The sequence below is a fragment of the Camelus dromedarius genome, chromosome 2 (genome assembly GCF_036321535.1).
Source record: "Camelus dromedarius isolate mCamDro1 chromosome 2, mCamDro1.pat, whole genome shotgun sequence".
NCBI lineage: Eukaryota > Metazoa > Chordata > Mammalia > Artiodactyla > Camelidae > Camelus > Camelus dromedarius.
Genome location: NC_087437.1, coordinates 64,726,851 through 64,746,744, shown reverse-complemented (window position 1 = coordinate 64,746,744; position 19,894 = coordinate 64,726,851). Strand labels below are relative to the sequence as shown.

The 19,894-nt window shown below is 39.3% G+C and overlaps 1 protein-coding gene across 1 annotated transcript; it reads left to right on the top strand.

Annotated features, from left to right (window-relative positions):
* Positions 1-241: 241 nt before the first annotated feature.
* CSTA (cystatin A) lies at positions 242-11,483 on the top strand. The gene is made up of 3 exons (XM_010981541.3): positions 242-644; positions 8,176-8,277; positions 11,242-11,483. Exons 1-3 carry the CDS (start codon positions 579-581, stop codon positions 11,368-11,370), a joined length of 297 nt encoding a protein of 98 aa, XP_010979843.2. The 5' UTR covers positions 242-578; the 3' UTR covers positions 11,371-11,483.
* Positions 11,484-19,894: the final 8,411 nt, after the last annotated feature.

Below are 19,894 nucleotides of genomic sequence, written 5' to 3'. Positions count from 1 at the left end.
AAGTTTAGTTCTGAGTGATAGGAATATAAATAAGTGTTTGTTGTTTTATTCTTTGTATTTTTCTGTATTTTAAATAGTTCCAGAAATGTAGATAAAAGTAAAATACAAATATCCAGCCAAGATTCTCCAGAGAGAGACTTTTACTTTCTTTAAAGAGTCAATTTTAAACAATCAGCCTTGACATTATTAATAGATATTCCTTTCAAAAAATGAAATTTTTGTTAGAGGTTTTAAACTTTGGGAAACTCTCTGGTTGTGGTTTTTGATTTCCCACTTCAGAGGCAACAGGATGGAACCACTGTCGAAGAGAACGCAGGGAAGTCTTGTTACAGCAGGACTCCTAGACACTCTATTCGTTCCTCCCCAGCTCCACATCCTTCCCAGTTGCTGTCAGCGCAGTCTGTTGAGGAAGAAGGACTTATATCAAGGCATACTCGTTTTCCCTGTGCCTTTTGCTCCTTGTGGAAAATAAAACATTCTGTAGGCGGAGCTTGTGAGCAACGCCCGCTTTAAAAGCCGGAGTCTCTGCCCTTACCTGACCACTTGCATCCTGCCCAGCGAAGAAGCAATTAGCCAAAATGATGCCTGGAGGCTTAACTGAAGCCAAGCCTGCCACTCCAGAAATCCAGGAGATTGCTAACTCGGTGAGTTGATGCAGCCCATTAAAATGTTTAATCCAAAGGCTTGGTTCCTGGTTTGGCCTCATGTTAAGAGTGTGGGTGAGCACGAAAGCCAGAACGTGGCGAAATGTGTGGTTTTGTTCAGTTTTCCTCACAACCGAAATTTTTTTCAGCTGGAACCTCTGATAATGCCAACTATGAGAGTGATCTTGAGCAAGTCACGTCCCTTCTCTGACCCTGTTTCCCAATTTGTAAAAGAAGAATTTTTATTAGATCATCTCCAAATTTTTTACAATGTCTGATTCTAGGATTACTAATTCAGTTTCTGATGATGCTTTTCTAATCTCCCAAGTGGAGCCAACATGTAATTAAAGTCTGAGGTTGTCAACAAGTGACAAACTAGACCTCAAATGCACTGCAGGGAAATGTTTTTAATGGGTTGAATGAAGAACAATTTCACAAAGGCCATCCACTTCCAAACTTCCTACAGATTTGACTAAATGGGCAATGTTTTACTCTTTTAGAATTTGGAAGATGATCAAACTAGTAGAAAAGTGGTGTAGTCTATGGTGATTCTAAAATTACAGTGAAGATAGAACTCAATGTGTTTAGCAAGTTGATGCATTTTTCAAAGTGTTGTCTGATTAGCTATCACCAGTATAATAAAATGTATCATATTGCATATTTTATGAAAAGAAAATATATACAAATTGCTATTTTAGGCTTGTAAATTGTTGCCCTGTTTTCTTGTACCATTCCTTCTTGTTTTTTCTCGCTGAACCTTCATTCTATGACACTACTTGACAAACAAGATCAGCTTCTTATGTAAGAGGAAGAGATGGAATTCTCTGCGTGAGGGCACTGGGAAGCTCTCGAAGAGAGCAGATATCTGGAATTCTACCACTCATTCTGATAGTATTGGCATTAACACCTTTATTCAAATCCCTGTATTGGGTCGGTGTTCTCAGGCTTGCATGTGCACATGAATCACCTGGAGGTCTTACTAAAATACAGACTCTGACTCAGTGGCTCTAGGGTGGGGCCTGAGAGTCTGCATTTCTTACCAGCTCTGGTGATGCCCAGGCTACTGTCCATGACCTCACTTGCCTATAGGACCAGAGATACACGATATCCTGAGAGGCCTATGGGAGATGGGCTTTCTAAACTCAGAGGGAGGCAAAAAATTCTCAGTTTCATCTGAGAAATAGAGATAACACCTCTTGCCCTGTGACCTCAGAACTGTAAGGACTAATGAGAGCATGTGCATACAAATGACTTGGAAATGAGAAAGCAATGTGCATCGGCGAGGCATCACAATTGTTTACTTCAAATTTTTGCCTGAAATCATCCTGACCTTGGAAAATCCCTCTGAGACTCTCCAGGAGCCAGTGCTATAAGGGGACTGGGGAACAACAGAGATTTGAAATATAAAAGGTAGAAGGTGCAGAAAATTTTAATAATTTTTTTAAAAGCCTATCTTGGTACGCAAGAATAATTTTTTTCAAGTAACAAGTTATGAGAAAGCCTTGGGTTGTTAATAATACCTGTCTGTGAGCCACGTCTTAGGTTTATAAATTAAGTTGAAAGTGTGTTTCTTGCTGCTTATTTCAGGCTGCAACCCTGCCAGAGAGGTAGAATAAGAGACAGCCATTAAGAGTAGCTACCTCACCCCAAAATTGCTTTGCAATTTTAAAAGCCAGGTCCTCCATTTGACTTATTTCATAACCCCTGGGGCAGGGACGGAAGACATTCTGCCCATTTTTCAGATGATGAAACTGAGACTCAAAGGGGTTAATAACCACCTAGTTAAGACGTTAGCCTATCTCCAGACTTTTGATCACCTGCCTTTCCCACCACACAGTGGCAGCAACATGACAAAGTATTTGGGTGAGCAAAATACACTAGGGGGAGGCTGGGTGGCAAATTTGTCTTCTCTGTGCAAGCTGCCAGCCTCCGTTTCAAATCAATATGAGAAATGAATATCAATGAATCATTTCTTGAATATCTCTTAGGTGTCCAACATTGTGTCAAATGTCGTGGAAGACCTGTAAGGCCTGTAAGACATGGCCCCTGCCTTCAAGGAGTTTATGATCCATTTCGGGAAGTCAAGCTATCTGGAACATAATATAAAACAATCTCCAATTAAGTCCTTTTTCATAATCCTAGGTTTTGGACTAGGAAAAACATTAGAGATTCCTTGTCAAACCTCCTTCCTTTCAGATGAATAATTGCTGTGTGTTAAACTCTCAGAATTACTTATCTTCCTTCTCTCACAGGAGACAGCCTCAGGGGACAATTCCCAAATTAAATGTTGGAAGATTGAGGGATAGTCAGTCAGGAAACACTTTATAGTTTAGGAATCACTTTCACATCAATTGTATCATTTATTCTCTCAGAAACAATCCTAAAAGGCAACAATTACTACCATTTTTAGGTGAGGAAAATTAATCAACACCTCCAAGATTACAGAATTATTTAGTTCCCCAGGCAGGGCCGGGCACACAGGTAGGTGTTGGTAATCACATACCTAGTATGATTTGAAGGGGTCTCAGGGAAGACCTCCACTTACCTGCCATTTACCTTGTAGTTTTGTTCCTTTGATGTTCTAATGTATTTCTAGTTTTCAAATTCACCTGTTAAAATGCAGGTATTCTGAGGTTTCTCAGCTTTCACTGTTCTTACCAGAGAGCTTTGTAGTGGAGCCAGCTGAAGGAAGACCTGCTAGGGAGGGAAGGAGAGGAGGGGAAGGTCATCACACAGAGAAGAAAAAGCATCAAAGAAAAATGATGACTGCAGGTTCAAGGAATTTGACGTCAAAAGGGAAGAGGGATGTTGGATGAGGTCAGAAAGAGAGGATCAAACAAAGGACCTAGGGTTGAGAAGAGCTGAACATTTTTGAAGGCTGAAGAAGGGGTTTTGTCCATTCTCCAGATAACAGAGACTGGATGGGAATGGTGGTGTCATGCACTAAAGGGTGTTAATGGCACTTGTGACAGAGTACATGTAGAATAAACCCTCTCTTCCAAGATTCTCTGTACTACTTGAAGGTCTTTGCTATAATCCTTTTCTATCCTCTTTTCTATTTGAGGAGGCAAGTTGTAATGAAGGAAAACAAGCCTCGTCTCTTCATTCAGAAAGCACTGATTTTGTACATAGTACTGGGTGAGTTGCTGCTGGTGGAGAAGGGACATAGAGATGGTCCCTGCCCTCAAATTTAAAAATTTACAAAATAGTTTGGAGATAAGAGATATACACAAGGAAATAAAGAGCCATACATGGCCAAATCCATGAAAAGCCACAGTATGTGTAATTAAGGACCAAATGAATGGCCCTACCAGCAAAAGCCTTTGGATCATTACGGCTGATTCATTACCTTATGTCATATGAAAAAAAAAAATTGGATGAGAATTCTGAGTATGTTTAGGTACAGGAAAAAAATGTTATTTCAATAAGTATTTTTAGAAATAAGGGCTAGTATTACACATGCACAGATGCATACACACAAAACACACACCCCTAATTCAAACCTGACTCCTGAATACCATTCCTGGCATACAGATCATGACTTTTGTCTGCCAGGACACCATGCAAACATCCCATCTGCACCCCATTATGGACACACCCCAGAGCCTAGCATGTCACAGCTCTCACTCACCCACAGATTTGTGTTGTTCTCTCTGACCGCAGCCTCCCCATCAGTCACCCCTTCCACTGCCCCACACCCAGACAACCTGCCATTCAGCCACATCAGAATCCTTCAGGCACTCACCCTCCTGGCTTCATCAGAAGATGCCTGGGCCCCCAGGCTCACTCCTCCAGCCTAGACCCCATGATGGGTGGTTTCATACTCCCCTCCACCCCTGCTCTCCATGACATGACCGCATGAGCTCTGGCATTCCGGTCCCCAACTAGAGGTCACGCCCACTGCCGCCACTTCCTCCTCAGCTTCTGCTCCAGGTACGAAGAACTTTGCTCAAGGAAGATGCAGAATCATACACAATTCACTCATTAACAAACCTACGAATTCATGGCAGCAAAAAATGGCAGCAGGACCCTGGGGCTGCCAGAACATCCGTTCAGTCATAGTCTGCTGGTCCTTTTCTAGAAACCCCACAGAAATTCATCTGGACCGTCTCTGCCCTCAGTTTCTCAATCCCTCCCATCCCCGTGCCCCAACCAGTCAGTGTCTCAGTTTCTCCTCTTAGGGTTGCAGCCATCTGGTGCGAGAATGCCCTGATTTACCTCTTCCTGCTGATCTCATTCCTCCCTCCAGTCTAAAGCTTTGTCCTCCTTTCTCAAGCTAAGTGCCATCATTTCTTGCATTCTGGGTGCCTTGCCCCATACTTCCCCTTGCCCTTAAAACCGTCACATGACAAATGTCCACAAGTCATCTCTCACCAGCTCTACCATACTTTCATGCTGCTACCCAAACTCTTCTTTGTCACTCTGTAAAACTTCCCAAGATACAGTCGATCCATGCTACCACCATAATCTTTCTATCCATTTTCCCTAAATTATGCATAGCCCAAATGTTTCTGCATAATGATTTCAAGTGGTGGAAATGCCTGGGTGTAGTGTGCAGCGTGGCTCAAATCTTCAGATCCCAGAGAACGAACAGCTCACCAAGATTCATGCTCTGCAGCAACAAGAAATGCTTGAAGTGCTGAGGGGTAGCTGCATTTGACCAAGTGCTCCTCTCTGGTAGCATCCTCCCCTGGCTGCAGCCCATGTGGCAAACCTACACTGTTCCCTCCAGTCTCTCAGCCACCACGACGCATGGTGGGCTGAGGAGGGTGAGTGCCAACTACGTTCAGCTCAAGATCTGTCAATTTACCACCAGACTCCGGATCCCCATTGCCAGCTGGCCTTCATCCTCCTGGCATCTGTCCTGGGGGGTTTTTCAACACCAACCTGTCTTCTGGAACTGAAGGTTCACTGACCAGCTCTTTCCTAGTCTGCCCCTTTTCCTGCTCCTCATCTTAAATCTCATCACCTTAATCACCTTAAATCTCATCATCCCAGGTTCATAGCATCCAACATTAGAGAAGTACAAATCTGTTTTACTGGAAAGGGGGAGCAGAGCTACAGGTACAATGAACTTGAATTCAGGGCACCCAGCCTGACAGGCACCAGTGCACTTACGGAAACAAACCAGGACATTTGAAATCAACTCTTTCATGGGAAATTCTGGACTTGTGGATTGCATAGAAACAATGGAAAGTATACAGATTTGGATGGGTTTCTAGGACAGATAGAAATACAAACTTCTGATATGTGGTTTAAAAAAAAAAAAAGATAAACCAGATACTTAGCAGGCAAGGGATTTAAAACTTTAAATAACTATAATTAGTAATATTTCAGCCTTAAGTGGTCTTGTTCTCCTGGAAGCCTCAGGTTCCTCATCTGGAAAATTAGGCTTAAATAGATAATTGGGGGTTGAGTGTAGAGAGTAACCCTTTCCAGCTCAGCTCCTTACTTGACTGGTACCCAGTGTTGGCTCAAAAGGGAAAGGACAGAGCAAAAAGACAGCAACTCTTCCCTCCCTCAACTTCTCTGTGCACGCTTGTCCACTTGTCTCCTCTCTCTCCTGTGCCCTACCTCTTCTCATTTCTTTCTTTCTCTTCTATTTTTTCTATTTGTCTTCTTCCTCTCTCCACTTTGAAACTTGGCTTTCCATCTCAAGAAAGCAATTACATTCTTCTCATCTATTCTGAACCATACAGGAGGATTGGGTGGTGGTCCATGAAGGGCTTGCCCTTCAAAAATGGTCTGAGAACTCAAAGAGTTTGCAAATGTCTAGGTCTTTGGAAACAGTTCTGGTACCCAAACTGAGGCACTAACAGAGAAGGATTCAAAACATTTGCCCACTGATGGGAAGGACTGGGTGGCCTTGGGAGAACCCTAGATCCACTGGAGGCCTGACTAAAGCTGTCCAGGCACATAAAATGCTTCAGTTACTGGCAGGGAGGCAACTTCCCAATAAACAAGGTATTTGAACTCACACATTTGTTTCCTTTCCCTCTAAATGATAGAAAAGGATTAAAGGGAGGAAAAGGCACAAATCCACAGATATAAAGATGATGACATTGGGGCAGCCATTATGGAAAACAATATGGAGATTCCTCAGAAAACTAAAAATAGATTTACCATATGATCCAGCAATCCCACTTCTGGGTATATATCTGGAGGGAACTCTAATTTGAAAAGATACATGCACCCCAATGTTCATAGCAGCACTATGTACAATAGCCAAGACATGGAAGCAACCTAAATGTCCACCAACAGATGACTGGATAAAGAAGTTGTGTATATTTATGTGGAATACTACTCAACTATAAAAAATAAAATAATGCCATTTGCAGCAACATGGATGGACCTAGAGATCGTCATTCTAAGTGAAGTAGGCCAGAAGGAGAAAGAAAAAACCATATGATATCACTCATATGTGAAATCTAAAAAAAAAGAAAAAAGAAAAAAAACTCATCTACACAACAGAAACAGACTCTCAGACATAGTAAACAATTGTATGGTTACCAGGGAAAGAGGATGGGAAAAGATAAATTTGAGATTTGCAAATGTTAGCCACTATATATAAAAATAGATTTTTTAAAAAGAGCTAAGAGGGCTAATTTCCCCTTCCCCACGCCACTGTACACTGAAACATAAAAGAAGAAATGCATAGGAAAAAAGAGACAACGAGAGATAGGCAAACATTTCAGAGACATCGATAAAACCTTGGAAGATGGAAAACATATGAACAATGGAAAATGACTGAGCCATCTAGACAGAGCCCAAGCCACACAGGGGAATGTCTGAGCTGGGAGAACGCAGATTCACGCTACAGATCTCCAAAGTGGCTCCAGAGATAGCAATGCCAGAAACAGGAAGATGAGAGTGAGGCATGGGGCTAAAAACAGGAGAACTGATGGAAGATCGATATGAGGAGCAGTTAGACTTCCCTCACCCAGATCCTTCCCTCGCACTATCCACCACCCTGGAAGACAAGCTATTACCGGTCCTCCACTCGGGCAGGAGATTGGAGCTTTACTCTTAGCAGAAACTGAGTTAGAGAAACCACAGTGGACCCTAGAATATCAGGCCCAGCTGAGGGCAGGAATGGAAGACCTATACTGAAAACTGGTGGATTTAGGAAAAGTTTACATATTGAATTTGAGACCCTCTCGCTGCCTCCTCCTGCTTGGTTCAGGAATGCTGGCATCTAAACTTGTAGCCCTCTGTGGTAGACAGAATGATGGTCCTCCAAAGTTGCCCACATCCTAATCCCCAAATCCTGAAATACGCTACCTTACATGGCAAAGGGACTTGCAGATGTGATTAAATTAAGGATCGTAAGATATGCTATACTATCTTTGCAACTTTAAGTCTGAAATTATTTCAAAATTTAAAATTTTATAATGAAGTAGTAATTATTGGTCTCTCCTTATTGGTAATCAAACACATATACCTCTTCGTAACATATTTAACAGATTTGTAAACTACATAAATGGAGTTCAACACAGGTTTGGTCATTTGTTTCCTCTTTTCTCTTCTTCAGGTTAAATCACAGCTTGAAGAAAAAACAAATGAGGCTTATGAAGAATTTGAAGCTGTAGAATATAAAACCCAAGTGGTTGCTGGAGTAAATTACTACATTAAGGTTAGAGCTCAACAGTCACTTTAGCACTAAAGGATATTGTATCTTTCACTCTATGTAATGTTCTCTGTCACCCCTACCTTACAATTTTTTCCTTCTCCTTGTCCTAAATTGAGATACCTATAAAGCATGATACTTCCCAAGTGGTAAATTCTCAAATTTGAAAGATGTTGGTATATTTACATTATCTTTTTCTGTGAATTTAGAAGGATTTCTTATTTTGATCCTTAACTGAATTTCCAGAAAATGTACAGAAAAACATTTTATGGTTTTCAGAGTTCAGAGCATGTTTAGCTTGTGGCCACGGCTGCTTCAGGTGTGAAGTGGGATCCTGAAGATGTGGGGTGTCGGACTGGACCAGATGCTATCTTGACGCTTATTTCACCTTAAAGCTTTGTGATTCTATGTGTCTAAATTAAATGGATTTAAGGAATGACTTGAATCATTAGGTGGGAAGATAATTTAAACCACTTTTGCCTTTTAAATAAACATTTTGAGTAGTGTAATTTAAATAATTTCTGCCACTCAATAAGTAGATTAACTTGTGACATTGTAGGTGTAGTTTGGAGCAGTGGATCATTAAAAGTATTTTAAAAATTAATTTTATAGCTATATCAGAAAATTAAATGACGTACCAATCCAGCACTAATTGAAAAAAATATTGGTGAAGTTATTGAATCCAACGGTTTAACCATAGATATTTGGAGGGCATTTTTGTCCTTTTGTATCAAGAAGATGGTCACTCTGATTTAATAAATAATAAAAACAGACATTCAAATGTATTTACTTCATCTTTCCTAAACTATTTGACCAGGGCACAGTCTGGCTTACTTCTCTTTAACAAACAATTATACTTAAGATATAAAAATATTTTAATGTTTTCAGCGTAAAAATAAAATAAGCAGTGCTAACCAGCTAAGCATGAGAAAATTACAAGACTGGGTCACGTAACTAGATTAACTCAGTCCTACCAAATTTGACCCCTAGCACATGCCATGCTCTGGGGTGCTGCACAGGAGTGAGATCCTGCCTTATCCTCAGAAAGCAATGGCCTTGTTTCCTCCTTTCCTGCTTTCTTCACAGCTGGAAGAGAATGATTTCCATTTAAAAGTGGTTTTGTTCAAAGATAAGAAGCATTCCATCAAAATTGGCATCATTATTTTAATAAATTATGATTAATCCAAGTGTGTAACTTTTACATACTAACCAGCTCAGATATTTCTTAAAAAGCCCATCAGAAAACTGTCTTGAAATTATCTTGAAAATTTCTTCCCTTAAGACCAGTCTTAACCACAGTCCCCTTCCATCTGCTATCATATTTTTCCTACCGGATTACAGGCCCTGATCCCAGCTTCCTCCTTATTTCCTGGCAGTCTAGCTGTTGATCTCTTTCCTCTGAGCCACTCACTCCCTGGATTTCAGGTCTGGCTGGTGTTGTGACCTCCTTTTGTTCTGTCAAGAGGCAGGTGGTAAAATGGAAGGATTGTAGGCTTTGCTGTCAGGCAGTGCTGCATCTGAACTCTCGCAAAACCTGTGTGATCACAGCCTGTCATTTTCTCTGAGCCTTAATTCCCTTACCTACGCAATGTGAGTAATAATAATCTGCTTTGCAGGGTGGAATAAATAAACTAGATGTTTACGATGTGCTGGGCACTGTTCTAAGAGCTGGGCCTGTATTATCTCATCTAACCCTCTTTATATACTATCTATATGTACGATCATTTCCTCACTTCCTTTGTGCTACTCATGAGAAAATTGAGCTCTGGGGAGGTAGAGTAACTAACAAAGATCACAAAGCTATAAGAGCACAACCAGAATCTGAACCCAGGCAGTCTGATGCTTACAGCTGCGCTGCCTCTAGTAACATATGCAAAGCCTGGTGCCCTGTTCCAAGCACAGAATAAATGTTTTTAAAAAGTTGCCCCATAGAGTGAAAAGAACACAGATGATGGGGTCTGGATTTGAATTTTGGCTCTATCACTTATTAGTTGAGAGATTTGTGGAAAATTACTTAATCTCTCTTAATCTGCTACAGCATCTGTAAAATTGTCACTGTTCCACCTTTTTTCAGGCCTATAATAAGAAGTAAATATAAATCAAATGTGTAGAATGGTCATCATAGTGTTCAACTCACAGTAAACATTTGATACATGGCATTTACTAAAATTAGGTTAGTTAGACTCAAAGATATAAAGGATGAACTAGTGGTTACCAGTGGAGAAAGGGAAAGGGGGAGAGGCAAGACGGGGGTAGGGGATTAAGAATTATTAACTACCATGTACAAAATAAATAAGCCACAAGTGTATATTGTAGAGCACATGGCAATAAAGCCATTCATCTGTAATAATTCTAAAAAATAAAAATAAAATTAGGTTAGGAAGGGACATCAAAGCACAATAAATATTATTCAAGGACAAAATTGAACCAGGAACAAAAGTGGAAATTTTTACCATGATTTTCTAGGTCCCAGATTCATGCCCACACTACCATTTCAATCTTCATACCAATGATTTTCCAGCAAGATCCCTTACTTTAGAAGGGAAACAAGACTGTCCACTGCTGGGCCCTGCCCAGTCCTACCAGTGGGTATTTATACAGCAAATTCTAATATTAATAGTGTCCCAATTTGGGAGTCAGGAAACAGAATCGCCAAAAAGTCTGCCACTTATTTTCTTGATTTATGCATTTAAAAAATGAAATGCAACTCTGGACTTTCATTTGTGCCCAGAGTAGAGTAAAATATCAAGTAAAATAAACCCAGGACCTATGCCTCTTGCCCTGCCTTTCGCCTGCCCTTTCTCTCATAAAATAAGGTGGTGGGTTTATGAAAACCAAGGGTCTAAGAATGCTGGCCTAGGAATGCAATTCCAGAAAAGCTTCTTGCAGCGAAGTCTTTATAGGTCTGTAGATATTTCATGTGAATGAATCTCCTTTTTCATTTTTTCTTTTTTTTTTTTAACCTTTCAGGTACGAGTAGGTGAGAATAAATATATTCACCTAAAAATATTCAAAAGTCTTCCTCAACAAGATCAGTCTTTGACACTTACTGGTTACCAGACTGACAAAAACAAGGACGACGAGCTGACGGGCTTTTAGCAGCATGTTCCAAAAGTGGCCGATTCTTTCCACCGGCTGCTGATGGATGATCCCTGCTAATAAATGTAACTAACAATAAGGAGTTGTCCCTTACCAAATAAATGAATCTTTTCAAGTAGTTCTCATGTATTTTATATAATAGTAATTACCTTTTCTTTCTCAGAATCAACATTATTGCTTTAGAGAAGAAATTCCATACAAATGGATGTCAATTGGAAATCTTACAAAAATTAGTCAGGCCTAATGCAGCTGGCTAAAGGATGACACCACCACTACTCGTACCACCAGCAGGCTAGGTCATGGGCTGTCAGTGCCCTGGGGCTGCTGAAAACCCAACATGCCATCTCCATCCTCCCTCACATTTTAAAAGAAAATCAAGTATTTTACAAAATATATTTGTATTTTACAAAATATATTTATATTTTGAAACAATCTCCAACTTACTGATAAGTTGCCCCCCAAGACTTTCTTCCCGACATTTGAGAGTACGTTATCTACAGTGATGCCCCATCACCAGTAAATACTTTAGTGTGCATTTCCTACAAACAAGTATATTCTCCTGAGTAACTGAAATACAGCCATCAACACTGGGAAATTAACATGAAACTTTTGCTAGCATCTAATCTTCAGACAATGTTCAAATTTCCCCACTCATCCCAAAAATGTCATTTATTGCAAAAAAAAGCTCCAGTCCAAAACCATGTGCTCCATTTAATTGCCATTTTTCTCTTTTTAACACTTTTATTGCAGTATAATTTACATACCATACAATTATATACAAAGTATACAATTCAATGGTTTTTAGTATGTTCAAAGATGTATGCAACCATCATCACAGCAAATTTTAGAACATTTTCATCACTTTGAAAAGAAACTCCAAAAACTGTCATCCTCGTCTATCCTTTGCCACCCCTAAGCAAACACTAATTTACTCACTTTTTGTCTCTATGGATTTGTGTTTTCTAGACATTTACTATATATGGAATCATACTATATATGGTCTTTTGTAACTGGCTTCTTTCATTTAACAAATGTTTTCAAGATTCATCCATGCTGTAGCATGTACTAATATTTTATTCCATTTTGTGGCCAAATAATATTCCATTTTATGGATATAGTACATTTTGTTTATCCATTCATCAGTTAATGGGTATTTGAGTTGCCTTCACCTTTTGACTATTATAAACAATGCTGCTATAAACACTTGTGTACACATTTTTGTGTTTACAAATGTTTTCATTTCTCTTGGGTATACACCTAAGAGTAGAATTGTTGGTTTATGTGGTAACTCTATGTTTAATTGTTCAAGGAACTTGAACAAGGAATTGTTCAAGGAATGGACTGTTTTCCAAAGCAGCTGCCTCATTTTACATTCCCACCAACAGTGTAAGAGGGTTTGTATTTCTCCACATTCTCATCAACACTTGTTCTTACCTGACATTCTGAGTGGAGCCATCCAAATGGATGTGAAGAGGTATCTTGCTGTGGTTTTGATTTGCATTTCCTTGGTGACTAAGGCTGTCAAGCATCTCTTCGTGAGCTTATCATCCATGAGCATATCTTTCTTGGAGAAATGTCTATTCAGATCCTTAGTCTATTTTTATTTTTATTTATTATTTTTATTGAGTATAGTTGATTTACAAAGTTGCAGGTATACAGCAAAGTGATTCAGTTATATATATGTGTGTGTGTATTCTTTTTCAGATTCTTTTCTATTGTAGGTTATTACAAGATATTGAATATAATTCCCTGTGCTATACAGTATGTCTTTGTTGTTTATCTATTTTATATATAATATTGTGTATTTGTTAATCTCAAATTCTAATTTTTTCTCTCCCCACCTTTGTCTATTTTAAAATTGGGCTATTTGTCTTCTTATTATTGCGTTGTAGGGTTTTTTGCATATTCTGGAGACAAGTACCTTAGCAGATATATGATTTGCAAGTATTTTCTTCCATTTTGTAGTTGTTTTTTACACTTCTTGATGGTATTCTTTAAAGTACAAAGATTTTAATCTCAATGAAATCCAAAGTGTCCATTTTTTCTTTTGTTGCTCATACATTTGCTATCAGATTGAAGGATTCTTTGCCAGATTCAAGCTTATGATGATTTACTACTGTTTCTTCTAAGAGTTGTGCAGTTTTAGCCTTTATATTTAGGTCTTTGATCCCTTTTGAGTTAATTTTATAAATAGTATGAGGTAAGGATCTAACTTTATACTTTTACATGTGGTTATCTAGTTGTTCCAGCATCATTCGTTGAAAAGACTATTCTTTTCCACATTGGTCTTGGCACCCTTCTTGAAACAGTTGATCATAGGCACATGAGTTCACTTCTGGACTCTCAAACTATTGCATTAACTTGTTTATCCTCATGCCTGTGCCACACTTTCTTGATTACTGTTGCTTTATAGTAAGTTTTGAAATCAGAAAGTGAGTTCTCCAATTTGTTCTTTTTCAAGAAATTTTTTGGGGGGGTCAGGCAATTAGGTTTATTTATTTGCTTATTAGAGGTGCTGGGGACTGAACCCGGGACCTCGTGCATGCAAGGTACACACTCTACCACTGAGCTGTACCCTCCCCCAAGAATGTTTTGATTCTTCTGGATCTTTTGAATTTTCATATAAGTTTTAGAATCAGCTTGTAAACTTCTACCAAGCAGTCAACTAGGATTCTGATAGGACTTGTTTGAATATGTATTTCAATTTGGGGAGTAGTGTTATCTTAAAAATATTAAACCTATTGATCCATGAATAGGATGTTTTCCCAATTATTTATATATTCTGTAATTTCTTTTGATAATGTTTTATAGTTTTCAGAGCATAAGTTTTACAGTTTTTTGTTAGATTTATTCCCGTGAATGCTATTGTAAGTGAAATTGTTTTCTTAATTTCATTTTGGTTGTTAATAGTAATCTTTCCTTGGCTTTACCTAATGGATTTTGGACTGAATTGTTTAGGAAGGAGAGGGGAAGAAGTGGAAGAGAGGAGAAAGAAAGGAAGAAATAAAAGAGGAAACTTGTTTTAAAGGTACACTAAATAATGTCTCCCTCTGTGTTCTGCACTCTGCTTACTATCCTACAGTGCCGCTTGCGAATCCCCCTGCCCCTAAATGATGATAGTAGCGTACATTAAGTGCTTATTATATGCCAGGTAGGGTTCTAAAGACTTCACACATATAATGCATTTAATTCCTGTAACAACCTCCTGAGGTGAATGTTGTTACTGTCCCCTCTTTACAGAAGACTGAGCATAGAGAGGTTAAGTTACTTGCCCAAGGCCTCAAAGCTACTTAGTAAAGTGAGAATATGATCCCAGGCTGTTTGCCTCCAGAACAAATGCTCTTAACCTCTACCATCTACCAACACAAGGCCAGAATCCATTTATTCAGCTATTTTGACCCCTGAAGGAGATAAGTAAGAGCTTGAAGAGTGATTTGGGGGGGGTGGGGGGTTACCACTGACAACTCAATGCTTCACAATAAAGAAACTGCTCTATTCATCTGCCTTCAGCTTTTCGCATGTAGAGATTTTGTTCAATAAATGAAAAAAGATCTCTACTGGCCTAGTAATAATACTTTTCTGAACAGTGCAAACATGGACAAACATCTAAAGCGGTATACACAGAAGAGCTGGTCGAAGATACATGAAAGTTCATAATCAGGTTGATTAGATTTGTTTTTACTTTATCTTGATTTTGATGTAGAACGTCGGAATACATCACATGTTTAAGAATTAGTCTAATAAGGGACATACAGCACCTATGCAAAGACAATCACACTGTTTCACTTTCAGAAATAAAAGACTTGAATAAATGGATAAACATCCTGTTGCTTGTTAGGTAGGGTTCATGGTAAAGAGAACACAATAGTAAAGAGAGTAAATAGGAAAGAAGATCAAGTACTGTGTGTAGTGATTCTCAATTTTGCCTGCATATTAGAATCACTTAATTTGTAAGTTTAAAAAAATCTAGGTTGGGGACTCACTGCAGACCAATTAAATAAGGATCTCTGGTAAAGAGCCCAGGTGATTCTAATGTCAGCTGGGATTGACTACTATTATGGTATAAAAGAAAAGAGAAAATAGTTTAATGGAAATACTTGCCCTAATAAAATTTAAAATATATTTCAAAGTTTAAAATTTATTACAAAATATTTCATTTTTCTGATAGTAGATTACAAAACAAAAGAGATAATGGAAACAGGAAAAAAAAAAAGTCAGAAAGTGTGACCCAAATCTGTTTAAGTTGGGTAAAATAAAGACAGTATGAAAATAATTTTTTATTTACAAAATGTTGTAGAAAAATTACATTTTGTGGGGAAATAATCATTTGGGTCCATATTTTGTATATATCATAATAAATTACAAATTGGTTAAAAAGTGGGAAACTGGAATGTATAGTTACAGTGGAACTGTTAAAAATAGTTTTAACCCAGAAGATAACTCTTTTTAAAGGGAGTGGCTTATTTTAAAGGATAAGGAAGTGGTATTTGAACAATTAGACTAATTCCCCAAGAATTGTTGGGATTCCTAGAGTAACAAAAAGAAAACAGACTTACAACTGAATAAACTGTTGATGGAAAGGGTGTTCAAAACTTGATTGGCCATTTAGGGCTTATTCAGATAAAGGAACAAGTTTTTCCCCAAAAGACCTATCTTCCCTTAGCAATACCATTGCAATTGAAGGAAAAAAATTAATTTCTCAAACATTTCCCCCCACCAAATCTGAAGTATAATCTGGGAGCAAGAATGTGTACTCTATTGTAAAAATTATTTTCACTAATCCCAAAGAGAGAGACTGAGAGAATGAGCTCTTGCCTTGCAAAGAAGAGGGACTCAACTCCGGTATCTGTCATGCACTTCCAGAATTCTCTGCCAGTGGACCATGGTTAAAGGACCGGGTATAAGGCCGAGTGAAGATTCAGACGTCATGATTTTGCCCAGGGTTGTAGGCAATGCCTACTCTGTTCTTTCTTGGGAAACACGTTTCTTCACTTACCTAAGGGAGTGACTCAATCAATTTTTGGCATGTTTCTCATTTAGGAGAGGGCCAAAACTCATCCTGGGTGCTGAAGGCTTCTGCGGTTTCCCAGGTTTCCTGTGCTGGAACTTGAATTCAGACACTGTAGGGAGTTTCTGCCAAGGAGCTATCCAAGCACGTCCCTGGTGCTCTAAACGACAATATGAGAAAGTATTGGATGAAGAAAAAATGTCCTAATGCCAATGGATTATTGAAACAGAAAGATACTGCTTGGCCACCTGACTCACTTCTTAATGTTCTTGATAGGATCCTTTGGTTCAAAAGAACTTCATTTATTTTATGTAATGCAGGGATTTATCAGAAAGCTGTATCAGCTTAAAAATCTAGAAAATGCCAAAGAACCAGGCCTCGTGGAGAAGAAGGACCGATACGGAACAGGGGCTTACAGCCAGAACCAGAAGCCAAGGCAGCTCTAAGAACCTGAGGAGCTGTGGTGCTGGGTTTTCACTCTAGGGGTCCATCGTTAATGGGTCTCAGCTATTCTCCAAGCAGTTGTCTGCATCTCTGTCTCTGTCCACCTTTTTGCCAGCTCCAACTAGCAATGTCTCTTCTATTCTGAATAACTTCGCTCTGCCTCATGGTGTGCATCCTCATAGCTCCTGCTTTCTCAGAACAATGGGCTGTCCTGGCCCCTGTTGCACCTTATCATCATTCTCCCTCAGGATTCACTTTCCACTGCTAACTACATCATTTTCTCAGTATTTCTTGGTTCAAAGCATTAACGAATTTGATTGTCCAGATCACCTTTTAGATCTAGGACATGTCACAGGACACTGACTAACTTAAGATCTGGCAGTTTTGGGGTCAGTTGCCCAGCTTTGGTTCAATCAGTATAGTGTAAAATGGACTACCAAGGAGTGCTCTTTAAGTAGGAGCTATGGGCCAAAACGTCTTCCCTACAAAGGGCTCTGGCATGGTATCTGATCCACATGACAAGTATATGGATAAATAGATGGATGGATGGGTGGATGGATGGATGGATAACAGACAGGCAGACAGGAATATTTTGTCCTTAGAGAAGTAAGGTATGACTGGTTAGGGAGAGAGACTTAATACGGGTTGAACAATTGAGCAGATAGAACTGCATTTGCACATTGCAATATTTGAATGAGATCTGATCCCAGTCCTTAGGAACCAAGTAATGCACAGGCCCTCATTGGACTGGCTATTAATGCCAAGTCTTCCTTCTTAGGGAAATGAGACAGATTTCCCCCAAATTGCTTCACACAGTTCTGGCTGTTCCTTCACTTAGTGCCTGGTCTTCTCTAGCCTTTCCTTATTAGTTTTCCCAAGGTTCATCTCCCAAATGGGGCAATCACATAAGGTACTAAGAATGGTGCCTAGTTTGTGGTATGCACTGAGCAAATGAGCTATTATTAACCTTATACTTTTCATTCATTGAAAAAATATTTAGACAGTGGGCTGCTTTTGGCTGAATAAAACAGAATCCTAAATACAGAGGCTCAACCAAATAGGTGAAGCACTCCTGTTACATCCCTTGAATGAACAGATGCAAATCCCTGCCCTCACGTAATAGTAAGTTTAGAGACACAGATAGCCTTCCAGAATGGCAACCCACAATGCCATCAAGGATCCAGTCTCCTATCTTTCTATTCAGTCATCCTTAACAGGTGGTTTTCATCTTTGTGTTTGTCACCACACAGGCAAATAGTCCTCATTCTTGGCACTTACAGCCACTCTAACCATACTCCAGGTAGAAAAGAGGAGGAAGGGATAATACCTTTATCAGGAAACTAAGCTTCTCAGAAATGCCCCAGCAGTCTTCTGTTTACAGCTTATTGGCCAAAATTTCCTCACTAGTCTCAGTGGCTGCAAGGGAAGCTGGGCACACTGCCACTCTGGACAAAAATCAGGATTCTATTGGTCAGGAAGAGGGAAATGGATCTGGGGTAGAAAACTAGCAGTGTCTCAGGCTCATCCTTCCCAGGCACTGAGAACCACAGCACCAGCCCTTGAAAGCTGGTAGGGGAGAGGTAAACAGTATCTGAATAGCATGATAAAGATCCTGAGAGGTGCTGATCATGGGAGCACATAAAAGGGACACCTAATTTGTATGTGAAAGGTCAGAAAAGGCTTGCTGAAGGAAATCATAGCTAAGACAAGAAGCACAGGTAGGAACTGGCCAGGTAAAGAGAGAACATGTACAGTTCAGAGGTGACTGGGTCCTCTCTGGGAGCAGAATGCAGCTCCCTATCGATAGAGAAGAGCACTGTGGAGAAGGGGAGATTGGAGGTAAGCAGGAGCCAGAGCATGAAGGACTTCAGAGGCCATTTTGAGGAACTTAAACTTATCAAGGAAGTGAGAAGCCACTGGGGAATTTTAAGCAGGAGACAGATTTTGTTTCCTAGGTTTTAAAACTGGAGTGGAAAAATCATTAAATCCACAGCAATTACCTTTAAGTGCCACTGGATTTGCTGTCCCTTCTTAATGTACCGGGAAATTCACCTTCACCTAGGCTAGGTCATTTCTCCTTTACAGGAGTGCCCTCAGTTAGCCACTGCATACGGAAGCTGGGCGCTATCTTGGCATAAACCTCTTAACATTTTGGTTTTCCTCTCAAAACATAATGCTGCAAGTAAATTTGGCTTTTTTGTTTGTTTGTTTCTAAATGCTGTCCCTATCAGGAATGATCATCTTTTGACTATTTTCTTTATTCTTCAATGTTCATGCTCAACTAAAGTATCTTTTAAGAATCAATCAAGGCTTATCTATGAGGCGAAGTACACACTGAAATCATGAGTAACCTAAGTAATCTCCAGCCTATTTGAACTAGATCACCTAACTCTAAGTAGAATATTCACTTTTCCTGATTAGAAATAAGGCCACACATCTGACTAATCTCCCAGCTCACAAGTTACTTCTGGACAGTGTTAAATACGTAGTGTGGCACAGAAGCAGTGTCTACTGCAATAGCACTGGATATACTGGTATCTTTGGAGCACGACTTAAAAAAGACTAACTTATTAGAAAAGTTTCTTTTTATGACTGTATTTATCTGGAATATTTCAGTCTCTATTTCAATCGGCTTTTCAAAGACCAGGGTGTTATAATATTCTCTTAACTGAACAGTCATTTGCAACCCACTCTCCACACCCCATTCCTGATCTTTTTTTTCCCCCGTGGCAATTTATCACTGTTTAGCATACTATATAATTTACTTCTTTTCTATGGTTTGTCTCCCCTCACTACATGTAAGCTCTTTGAGAGCAGGTATTTTTATCTGTTTTGTTCAGTGATATATTAGCAGTGGCTAATAATGCCTAAAATATGGAAGGCATTTAAATATTGTTAAAAGAATTTACAAATGGATTATTATCCCTGTTTCCTCTATGACCACCTTCTGTCCTGCCGAGGAAGGGCCAAACTCATCTCTGAACTTTCTGCACAGTTTCTTCTCTTTTTGGCTAAATCCTACCTATCTTTCAAGCAACAGAATCAACAAGTTGCTGAAAGGCAGCAATTACA

Coding starts and splice junctions, on each gene's coding strand:
- CSTA (XM_010981541.3), top strand. CDS start 579: ATGATGCCTGGAGGCTTAACTGAAGCCAAGCCTGCCACTCCAGAAATC. Junction 645..8,175: donor TCCAGGAGATTGCTAACTCG/GTGAGTTGATGC, acceptor TCTCTTCTTCAG/GTTAAATCACAGCTTGAAGA. Junction 8,278..11,241: donor GAGTAAATTACTACATTAAG/GTTAGAGCTCAA, acceptor TTAACCTTTCAG/GTACGAGTAGGTGAGAATAA.